At 36.5% G+C, this 12769-nt stretch overlaps 1 protein-coding gene across 4 annotated transcripts in view; it reads right to left on the reverse strand.

Annotated features, from left to right (window-relative positions):
- The window catches only part of LOC109096314 (sodium leak channel non-selective protein), a 100673-nt gene that overhangs the window by 45160 nt on the left and 42744 nt on the right, over positions 1 to 12769 (reverse strand). For all 4 annotated transcript variants that reach the window (XM_042763867.1, XM_042763865.1, XM_042763866.1 and 1 more), the window contains 4 exons: positions 11517 to 11648; positions 6763 to 6930; positions 3181 to 3372; positions 1985 to 2122 (listed from right to left, as the gene is read on the reverse strand). In XM_042763867.1, coding sequence (XP_042619801.1) covers positions 1985 to 2122; positions 3181 to 3372; positions 6763 to 6930; positions 11517 to 11648 — 630 coding nt within the window. The remainder of the gene's footprint in view (positions 1 to 1984; positions 2123 to 3180; positions 3373 to 6762; positions 6931 to 11516; positions 11649 to 12769) is intronic.

Consider the following 12769-nt stretch of genomic DNA (forward strand, 5'->3'; position numbering starts at 1 on the left):
TCTTTTCTCTCCACCATATTTTTTTTTCTTTTTTTTTGGTGACAGGAAATGAATAAATGATTCAGCCATGTCTTGATTACATGCTCGGTCTGTTCTGTCATTAGTATGCGCTCTCATTCAAATGTCAAATTTAAACGGCTTGTCCTCACTCACTCAATCTTGTCAAAAGTCAAACAAAAGAAAAAAATCATTACAACCATAGCACAGTTACATCCAGAGTACATTCTCAACAGTTCTCAACAGAGGATATTTCCAAGAAATGTGTAACATAAATCTACTGCTAAAGACTTAATGCACAAATATTTCATTATCTTTGCAGAATGCTTAAGTGCATTGCACTGTAGAACTTTTTTATGTCAGTGGTTGGTAAAACAACAACAAGACAACAATGGCTATATGTTTGCTTGTAATATCTGTAATGGGGAGTGACAGGGGCCAAGATGTGGCTGTGAAATGCCCCAAAGATGTGTTTTTTAAGGATAAAAATGTGGGTGAAGGGAGTGTTTGATGTCAGGTGTGACAACTAGAAAAAACAGATGTGCGTTAGGATGTTTCCAGAGGCAGTTTACTGCTATATTTCCTAGACAAGTGTTGTTTCTTATCTTTCTGTTCATGATTAGGAGGCAGCACAGGAATTTATCCATGTCCACTCTATACACAAGTTTTTCAGGCTACAAGCAATCAGATCCAGGATTTCCTCCTTGAAGTCTTTATATTTACTGCCTGAAAAAAAAAACATAGCAGGCAGTACTCAACTGCTGTACTACAGAAAGTCCTACACACAGACTGATCCACTTTATTCACATTCACTAAGTACCTTAGACATCAGCTAGAGTTCAACATCTCTTCAAACCACACAAAACTGTCCATTAGAGGTTGGAATACTGCTTTCACTAACATCCAACCTGGTACAGAATCTCTGAATATGTTCTCTTGATGGCTAGGTCAAGACAGAAGATCAAGAGAAGCAAGGGAGGATGAAGGATGATTCATTTTCTAACAGTTTGGTTAGCTTTCAGTGGCACAAACGCAAGCTGTCTTTATTTTAGATGCATTTGCTTTGCTGCTGTGTCCCTAAAATTGGAAACACATAGAGCATGCGCAACACATTGAACTGGTGTCCTTTATGGGATACCATAATGAAAATTAATGTCAAAAGTGATGAGGTGGATCAGGCTTCAGACAAGTCACATCACACACTGCCAGCTCTGTTGTTAGTGCAAATCCTATGCAAATACTATGACCACATGCTCCCATAGTTTTAACCTGCTTCTAAGGTGCCAGAGCAACCACTGTGAGTCGATACAGTATATCATCTGTAATTTTTTTTAAGTTTAGTTTCTACAATTACATTTTGAAACCCAGATTTTTTAAGTACACTAATTTATATGATTGGATAACATCACCAATTCATGTTTTATAAGATAAAATACATCAGTAATAACCCCTTGTGATTTTTTTAAAGCTTTACTTGTTTTGAAAAAGGTTGTTGCTAACAAGTGGATAAAAGAGACTACAGAGGTTGTCGAGGATATTAAACATCACGCTGAACAGGAAAATTAATCTAATCACTAGTCCAATTTCACACCCTCATTGTGTTTATAATCACACTCTTAAAAACTATTATAACTCTGTCGGAAGCCTAATGGTGGTGACATTGAAGTCATGCGACTGTGGTGAAGTTTGTTTATAGCCTTGGTTTAATTTTTTACTTCTGGTGATTGTACTTAGGCTTCAAAATTTGTGTTAAAGTTGTGTTGTGTTAAATTGTTGAGAATATGATGATGAACAAAATGTGTAAGAATTATAAACTTTTGTTAGTCATAAAGCTTAAAAACCAATGGAACAATCCAATTGGGTTTTGTCAAGGGAGCCATGGTGATGCTAAATTCCAAGTTGGCCTACAAAAAAAATTCATAATTTCAGCATTCTATAGAAGCCCTTTTTTTATCTTACAGAAAAAGCACAAATAAATCATATTTACCAGTGTGGCAAACAGGTGGTAGAGAATGAAGTATATGGCCACCACTGGAGCCCACATCTGTCCCACTGCCACCAGAGTTTGGTCCATGACATCCACCCATCCCTCCTGCGTAAGAATCTGGAACATGGACATAAATGCCTGCAGGAAAGAAAAAGAAAAATGATCAGCCTGTATTTTTTATTATTCTGAATTTTTTTACCAGTCCTTAACAACCTTGACAGCCCCAGTGCCTCATCTGGTAATTTTGATAGTCATATGCAGTTGGAATAACATAAGAGTGTAAAAACAATTTCTGACTGAACTAAAACTTTAATAGTTAATAGGCAAAATAGATGTACGGTTTCATGAATTTGATAGATGGTGCTAATTGTCCTGACTCCTGATTTGACCTTTCCAGTCATCCATCAAAACAAAATGGAAATTTGAAAACTAACAAAGCAGAGTAACAATTTTATATTTGTCGCTTTTCCTAAATATATTTTCATTTATATACAAGGATATCTGAATGACAAGACAGAGCACAACATTCACTGAAATGGATGCAAATAAAAAAGGAAAAAGGAAAAACGTCATCATATGGAGATAAGACACCACATTTTCATGGCCTTTTTTCCATGGAAGTCAAATGGAGGTCTAAACCCAGCTGGTCCCAAGCCTGGTCACAGACACACTGTCTCTGAGTGACTGCAGATGAAGATAATTTGATATTTTGCAACAGGTCTATTGACAAGAGAGCTGGGTAAACATCATTATCTTCAATGGTTATCATGCCACCCGCCTTGGAAATGAGCGGCATCTGTTTATGTGAGCCCCTCCAAATCCCAGCACGCATTGGGATCAGTGGAATCCCACTAATAACGGAGGATAAAAAGACACCACTAATGAGAACCCCTCTCATGAGCACATAGTATCAAAAAACTTGGAAGAGAGTACATCTACTGACAAATTAAGCATTATAACAGATTTAGAGATATTTTGGTCCACACTGGTTTCTGAATTATTCTCTAGATTTAACCAGTGTTTTTCTGACGTGATAATTATTAGTATTTTAGTATCTCAGCTATTCAAATAAAAATGGTCAAGATACCAAAATCTGCAATCATAAGACAGATTTCAAGAACTTTATTTGCTCCTCCAAGATCAAATTATTTACAACTACAACTACTTTCTGTGTCTCCAAAAAGAGGGAGATTTACCCGTGGAAATGTGGTGAAACGATCCAAGTCCTCCACAAAGCAGAACATCTGCAGACTGATGGCAGACATCACTATGAGCAGACTTGCAGTGAACACCACTAGACTGCCGAGTTTCTTCCCTGGACCGAAAATCTTATACACAAAGTCTTCCAGTGCTGGAGAGATCTTTATTAGACGGACCACTCGCAAAACCTGCAGGTAAGAAGGAAGAACATTTACATTTTCTTAATTAAAAACATTAACAACTTAATATTTGCTTAATCCACATCTTGGAATTATAAATCAACTAATCAAAGCATCAATAAATCCAGAGAAGCATGCCGTTACACGGGTTTGACATAAATATTATCATGAAAACTATCACAAGAAGAAGGTTTATGGAACATATTGGTGTTTGTTTTATTGATTTTTAATGAGCTAACACTGATATCGGGTTCTTCACCGGAATAACTTGGCTACAAATTGCATTGTTGCTCAAGCAGTTACTAAATTACTCTGGGTGAATGACAACAAATTTGAGTAATAATGCATCTAGGTTGAGTTTTGAACAAGAGCAGAGAATGGATATTGATCCATTTGCTTCTAGCTGAATGTGACCTGAGAGTCCTCCTGCTGTCGTTACTTTCAAACCTAGAATAATCATCCAGCAATCCTCAGGAGAAGGTCTTTCTGCACAACAAACACATCAACAAATGTGCTTCTTTTGGGTTTTGTTGCTTCAGAGAACTAAAACTACAGTGCCCATCTAATGGTGCCTGACTATTAGTCATAATATAGATTTTTTTCAACTCTATTTCAATTAAATTCTAATCACAGAGTTTCCATAGCTCAGTTGGTAAAGCATGGTGCAAGTAAGACAACCGCCATGGGTTTGATTCATTGGGAACACACATGCTGATAAATATGTGTAGATATGATGTATACCTTACAGTAAATACACTGAAAGTTGCTTTAGCTGAAATCATATGCCAAATACATACATACATACATATATATATATATATATATATATATATATATATATATATATATATATATATATATATATATATATATATATATATATATATATATATATATATATATATATATATATATATACAGTATATATATATATATAAATGAAAATTCTCCCTATGAAGACGATGAACTTTACTTGGGAACTCTTTGTGTAATTTACAAGAGATTTCATACTAGTTTGAGAACCAATGAAAATCGAGTACTAATTAGTCTCTCCAGAAACATAAACGTAAGACCTATTGAATATTGCAAACTGGAAAGCAAATGCTTAGTTTGACCTTTAAAGTCAAACAACAAATACATGACTGGTCTTTCTAGTAAGGAGCTAGAACAGTCTTAAAAACTGCTTATTAAATTATTAACATTTTGCAGATTCTGCAAGGTTTATGTATTCTTATGACTTCAACTTGTTAATACACACATTGCAGCTATGTGTTGCTTATAAAATATGTACATAACTCACATTGATAAAAAATCTCCTTCAAGCACATAAATGTAGAAAATGTAATAAAAATGGTAAAAAATGATTACAGAATATTCAATAATGCAAAGAAGTGATTATGTTCAAAAAGTTTTCGAATACGAGTTTGAAGCCAGACATTGCTATTTGCGACAATGACTCATTTCACTAATGATGGAAAAATATAGAATGCTATTTACAAATCAAATTTAACATGGTGACTGCTCATGGTGAATCATGTGTCTTTTTCATGGCTGTTTCATAATGAGCCCAGACATGAGGAGAGGATATGAATATTCACGGATAGGGCTCCGCCTCTCCTACCGAGAGAAAACTGGAGGTAGAGTGCAGGTTGTGTCCTTAATGAGGCTTGTCAATGTGAGCGGGCTTCATCCATTCCCATTTCTGGCAGCTTCCTGGAGATGTATGAAAACAGCTCCGCCATGGCCACCAGTATACGTTATTACCCTGCATCTCAGAATCTAGCAGGTGTTGCACTCAAACACAGAGCTTTTTACAATTTCTTATGCTGCAAGTGTCATGGCCTCAGTATAAAAAAATAAATAAATAAATAAAACCTTTTCTGTGCATTATTTGCCAAAACAATACTATCAATCAATAAAGTCAATAATGTTTGAAAAAAATCAGAGAAATTTTGAACAATGACAGGCGGTATTTTGCTTTTTGTTTAAAATCAAAATCTTGGTAATGTGTTGGCAGCGTGGATGAGAAATCAAATCACCTCAAACTAAGTTTCTATTATCAGAGGTAACTAAAATGTAGCATGCTATTCAGGCATGTGATCAGCTAGAGACAAAAAAGAAGGAAAATCTGACCACGCCCCAAGCCACGCCAAGAAACCACGCCCCCAGCACTTATTATTAAAAAATATATATTTTAGCACATTGAAAGATATATCTTATATTGTAAAAATAGACACTGTCCTGTCAAAATATAAAACAGCATTTAATAATCATGACAATAATATAATAATATATTATAATAAAGTACTATAATAATAATAATTCTATATAGGCCTACTTTACTATAATATATTAACGTACCTGCAAAAAGTTTGGAAACATTGCAATTATCAATGATTTTGAAATAACTATCTTCTGCTCATCAAGGCTGAATTTATTTGATCAAAATAAAGTAAAAAAAAAAAACATAAATATTGTGAAATATTATTACAAATACAAAAAAAAGTTTTCAATTGCAATACATTATAAAATGTAATGTTATTCCTGTGATGCAAAGCATATTTTTCGTCATCACTACTCCAGTTTTCAGTTTCACATGATCTTTTAGAAATCATCACAATTTATTTGACTCTCAAGAAACATTTCTTATTATTATTAATGTTGAAAACAATTTTGCTGCTTCATATTTTGTGTGGAAATGATGATGCACTTTATTTTTCAGGATTTTTTATTATACGTTTATAAACGTTTCTAATGATGAATGTTGCGTTCCCAAATGCAAATTAAAGCGGCTCAAACCAAGCGCAGCAGTAAGAGTGGATCACAACTAAAAACAGTATTGTAACAGCAGACATGTATCGTGTCACACTACAGCCTATTATATAATTACAACCGTTGTGAGTTTATGACAGCACTACCAAACTCAAATTCTCACCGCCATTCATAAAAAGTCACCGGGTCGTGTAACACATTTTAGCGCTGATTTTGCTCGCGTTTGGCGCTTTGAATCATTTGAACGATTTAAACTGTCCTGCAGATGGTGCCGCAAGCTTGTGCAGCGCTCCCAGGACCATTCTGTCCATGATGTTTCTTTTCGCAGTTTATTTAGGTAATAGCTTAAAGTCATTTGCGCAATTTCAATCATCATGCAGTAACCAACTTACCCCCCCCCCCCACAAAAAAACCTTGGTTCTACGCGAATCACATGGGTTATCCCTCAGAGGTCGGAAAATATGGAAATCACATCCCTGGTTATTATTGGTCTCACATCCCAAGCTTCCAACACTATATTGTAGGTTGATTTAGGCAGTATTCAGGAATGAGTATGCAGGTAGTTGCACAATAAATTTCAGTAATGACTAGTTCTAGATTATCTTTGGATCAGTAAATGTCTCTAACCTGGAAGTAGGTAAACTGCGAGTGGTAGAGATCAGGGTAAATGTGCAGAGTGGTGCCCACTACAAGCAAAGACTCAAACTTGTGTAGAGAGGAACTGATGTAGCCAGTGAAGCCCAAACACCAGATTTTCAGCAGAGCTTCCAAATCAAACAGCACAGTGAAGGCGACCTGAAAACGACAGAAAGAGACAATGAGAGGCAGGAAGTATGATAATGGAGAGCTGTTCCTTGTGTGCCCATTTCTTAGTAATTGCTTTTTAAGTGTCCTTAGAGCCTTTGGTTTTTGCAAAGGGAACACGTATGTGAATACATGCACATTCAAACAAAGAGGGTTAAAGAACCATTGCCATTAATATTAACTCTGCTTTTCATGTATAAGATACGGTATATAGGAAGGGCATAATGGGAAATAAATGCAATCTTAGTGAGATGACAGAAAACAAAACAAAACTAGTATTTCCCCAGTTTTCCCCCATAGGGTCTGATCCAATTAAAGAGCAGCATGGATTAATGATGAGATGGATCGACCTGCGAATATGTGGGGTGCCTCTTTCTCCTTATCTCGGTCTTTCAGATTGGAGTGGGCGGGTGGCCACACTCCTCTATCTGTCTTTGTTCCCACCGTGCCACCTGCATACTGATTGCAGAGGCAGTGCGTGGCAAACAGGACACATAAACGCACACATACACACATACCAACCCAGCACTCGCTAAAATGGAGTGTTGCCCACAAGCTGTTTTCGCCCACGTTGTCACTCAGTTGATTTAATCTCTGGGTTTTTAAGGCGACAGAAAGTGATGAGGATATGTATATATGAGCTTTCAGCAAAATGTGCTGATGCATTTGAGTGCAGTAACAATATAAGGGTTCTTCTGCCCATCTCATAACTCATGATAACAGTGCAAAATTGTCTTTTAAAACTAATAAACATTTCCAAGACGAAGAAAGTGCAGAAAACCCATCCCAGAAAAGTTTATTATCAAGTAGCATCTTGGCACTGATTATCTGTCAAAGATGTGAAGACTTTCATAGTGGGATTCACATTATGCAGCACTCATAACACCTAGCATGTGTAGCAAATTAGCTCAAAGGGGGAAATATTAATAATTACTCATAAGGTATAATTAATTATTAATATTCATATCAGCTTTAGGATTAACTGTAGCAGAATTAATTTTGCAGTTGACAGTTGGTCCGAATGATGTTTTATCAATTCAAAGAAAGATTATTCTCCTGGCAAAGAAGGATAGCTTTCTCACTGTTAATACTAAACAGCACAAGAGCATGTTACGAAATCAAACGTTTAAGTGACCTTTATTTGTGAGCAGCGAATACAGAGACAATCAAGTATATGAAGTTTAATAAATGGGACTAGGTATGACACAGCTAAAATAAGCATAAATGTAGGATTACAAAAAGGTAAAAGTGAGTGAGAGAGAAAAAGAGAGAGGGGGAGGGTCTTTTGTGGAATGGCCAATACAAGGCATGAATTTTGAGTGGGATAAATTTTTCTTTGTCTCTATTTACAGTCCATTTGCATGTTTATTGCTGGCCTGGAGAATTAGTGCAGTTTTACCCAAAGTATAGTAAAAATAGTATGCATTTCATAATCACACAGTGCACACCATTGTTTAAGAAACAGAGAGCAGATCGTTTTGACACCAAGAAAGAAACGTCTAGAAGAAATTAAAGCAGTGCTAAATTCTTACACCTGGATATTGTCACGGTTCTACTACTGTGCTGGAGCGAGGAACAAGGAACACGGAAAACGCAGGAGAATTGGGATACACAGACTTTAATCTTCTTACACAGAGTTACACAAAGCAGGCAGGAACACATGTAGCACATCATTTACGAACAATACTAGACGCCTGACATGGAAAAACACAGGGCTTAAGAAACAAGGAACTAATTGGGACACACCTGAAATCAATGAACATAATTGATACGAGGGAGAAACTAGGTCATGGGGAGAACATTGGAAAAAAAAAAACACAAGACACAGAAACACAGGACTGACAGATATAAGCATTTAGCGTTTAACTAATACCCATAAAGAGTTGTAACTAGGCTAACATAATAGGAAAACATACATACGACACATACATATTCCGTATAAATTTTATAACAGCTTAATTATGGCCTAAATAAAGAAAATGTCTTTATTTGTGTGCGTTATGTGTTTTGTAAGTGTGGGGTAATTCACTGGGCCACATAGGCATTTGATGCCTGGCGCTGAGTGTGATCATCTTCTCATTGGAATGTGTTTGAATTCAGATGGGGCAATCAGAGTACTATTCTGTTTAACATCTTCTGGATGGTGAGGGGAGACCCTTGGAAATTTAGCATCCATATAAACGTAGACTGTGGGGCCAGGTCTGTAATTTATATGCAAATGTCGAAAGTACGGTGACTGCGAGGGGACATGTTTGGTTCACTTAGTTTTGCCGTGGCTACAAGATATTAATTTGTAGAAGGTTATATTAACTCGTGGGAATGTGATATTATGTTGTTAGATTACTCCTTAAATAGGTAAGCTATGTGTAGGTTTATATAGGTTAAATTTTTATATAGGTTATGTAAGTATTTGTATATATGCAATATAAATATATTTATATAGTCCAATATATTTATATTGTGGACAGCCATTTTCAGGTCTCTCCAGAGATGCTCAATTGGGTTTAAGTCAGGGCTCTGGCTTGGCCATTCAAGAACAGTCACGGAGTTGTTGTGAAGCCACTCCTTCGTTATTTTAGCTGCGCTTAGGGTCATTGTCTTGTTGGAAGGTGAACCTTCAGCCCAGTCTGAGGTCCTGAGCACTCTGGAGAGGCTTCCGTCGGGTCACTCTGCCATAAAGCCCCGACTGGTGGAGGGCTGCAGTGATGGTTGACTTTCTTCAACTTTCTCCCATCTCCCGACTGCATCTCTGGAGCTCAGCCACAGTGATCTTTGGGTTCTTCTTTACCTCTCTCACCAAGGCTCTTCTCCCCCGATAGCTCAGTTTGGCCGGACGGCCAGCTCTAGGGAGGGTTCTGGTTGTCCCAAACGTCTTCCATTTAAGGATTATGGAGCCCACTGTGCTCTTAGGAACCTTAAGTGCAGCAGAATTTTTTTTGTAACCTTGGCCAGATCTGTGCCTTGCAACAATTCTGTCTCTGAGCTCTTCAGGCAGTTGCTTTGACCTCATGATTCTCATTTGCTCTGACATGCACTGTGAGCTGTAAGGTCTTATATAGACAGGTGTGTGGCTTTCCTAATCAAGTCCAGTCAGTTTAATCAAACACAGCTGGACTCAAATGAAGGTGTATAACCATCTCAAGGATGATCAGAAGAAATGGACAGCACCTGAGTTAAATATATGAGTGTCACAGCAAAGGGTCTGAATACTTAGGAACACGTGATATTTCAGTTTTTCTTTTTTAATAAATCTGCAAAAATGTCAACAATTCTGTGTTTTTCTGTCAATATGGGGTGCTGTGTGTACATTAATGAGGGAAAAAAATTAACTTAAATGATTTTAGCAAATGGCTGCAATATAACCACTGATCTATTGTATAGAACTGGATTGCTCATGACGTCATGAAAGTGAAGCCGCCGCACCGCCATATTGGTAATCCCTAGTGTGCGTAAATCTGAAGTATTTCTGTACATTATTACAATGCAAACACCCTAGGCCTGTAAACGGTTATTTTTTTAAATGTCGGGAATTTCCCCTACTTATTAAAAACCTACGTTTATTACAGTAGCGAACATCATGAACATGATAAACATCAGACGGACATGACCTCAACATATAAAACAAACGACAGAGTGCTCATTCTGAAATCTGAATTTATTCAGAGAAATAACTGACTATATACAGTATGGATTTAAAGCTTTATTTCCAAGATAGTAAGTTAAGCTTTTCATTTCATTTCATTATAGAGCAACATTAACAACATAATTGTAGTATTCATTGTAATATATTCAAATCCATTTCTGATACTAATACGTTCATGTTTAATAATTCCTGAATAATTATGTTCATAAAGAAATTGGCTATATTTTGTGTTGGATCAGTTACCTGTGTCATCAGTGCGCAGCAGGCACGCCCACCTAAACGGTTTAAATATATCGCTTATACTGCCCCAAAAGACCATAAACACTGCAGATAACATCTGAAGTAAACATTAATTTACATACACATAACATAAAAACTAATCCCGTTTGACTGATTTGCTTCAAATCGGGTGATTTTAGGTCAGTGGTTTAAATGTGACTCAATGGTGCTCTCTGCCGGTAGGGATTAGTAAGATGGCGGATCAAACACTTCCGGTGGCTTCATTGCCGGTTGGCAGTTTAGAACGCGATGAGCGATCCAGTCATATATAGATCAGTGAATATAACAAAGAGTGAAAAATTTAAAGGGGTCTGAATACTTTCCGTACCCACTGTATATATATATATATTCTTTGTTTTATATGATTATATGTCCGTCTAAATGTAGCACCATGGTCCTGTGAGGCATGACATTCCGTTCATTTGTATGTCTTCATATACAGCAGAATGACAATAATAAAGATCACTTGAACTTGAATTTGAACTTGAATAAGAGATGTGCTTCTCATCTCAAATCAGTCATATATCATATTTAATAATTATGAATAACCATTGTGGTTCAGCACAAGCACTCTTGTAAAATTGCTGCACACATTAAAAAAAGAAGAAAAAAAATCAACAAATTTCTAAAAATCAATTTAAAATCAATTTCTTACCTCAGCCAGGTAGAACTCATCATTGGTGAGTTTATGGTCCTCGCCCTTGTGGTAATTGCTAGCAGCTACAATCACGTCGACGGCCACCATACTGAGGATGAACATGTGGAAAACTGAAGATCGCATCAGTTGCTGCAGAAAGAAAAGATCAGACACAATGTTGTCAAAAGCTTATGCATGTCAAGCTTGAGGCATGTCAGTGCAGTCAACTTTTTTTATCAAATGTGCGTGTATATTTTAACTGTGCACACACTTCAGTCAACTGAAATGCATGACATCTATTCCTTGAGCTGCCATATTGAGCAATTTCTTTAATTATTTTTTATATATGTGTGGTACAGTACATCTCCTCTCGTTTTTAATGTCTTTGGATGTATATTCTCCCTTATGAACAAGTAGGCTGACTGCTTCCTCATACTAAGTATAGCTGCCGGAAAAAAACATTATTTTCCACCTGATTCTCCACTCTTGTATAATGGAACCTTTTAATCACAATAAGGACTGAGCAAACTAAATGGACCCTCACTGCCTGAGCCCTCAGCAGGCCAAATGAACCCATCTCAGACCCATTACAGACCCAGGAACATAAGGCAGGAGAGACAACTTAATTTAAGGCCAGACTGAGCCACCTGTCTGCTGCCCATGAAGTCTGTCTCCACTTGAGACTGTGGTAGGTATTTTTTCTTCTAAAAGTTAGCTGCAACATTGGATGAATTACTGGAGGTATTTTACTTGAAAAAGAAGTTTTCCTGCCACAAAACATAATTTCTGGAGCACTATAATTTTATTTCTTTTTATTTTAAGATATTTCTGATTATTAGCACTAGAATGTTCCAGAAGCCCATTTCTTCTCACTGCTGACACTGCCAAGTTTCTTCCAGTGGTGGAAGAAAAAACACTGACTAATAAGACATAATCTTTTGGGTCATGTGTCTGGGTACCAGCATTCTAGATAAACAGCTGTCGGTGGAGCAGATATCATTGGTCTCTGAGTACAAAATACAACATATTAAAGCCATAAAGGTAACAAACAAGCAAGCAAACAAAAGTGATATGAAAATAAATGAGAATAAATGGGAATGAATAAACAAAATGAGAATGTGTTTATTGATATATATCTATACTTAACCTGCCTAGCATGATTTCATTAGAAAATAGCTTTGCTTTTTTTACATTTCTATTATTGTCATCACACAGGGATATTTTCCTACTGTATATCGACATATCACAAAAAGTGAATGAAAGTATAAAAG

Source organism: Cyprinus carpio, chromosome A9 (assembly GCF_018340385.1).
Source record: "Cyprinus carpio isolate SPL01 chromosome A9, ASM1834038v1, whole genome shotgun sequence".
NCBI lineage: Eukaryota > Metazoa > Chordata > Actinopteri > Cypriniformes > Cyprinidae > Cyprinus > Cyprinus carpio.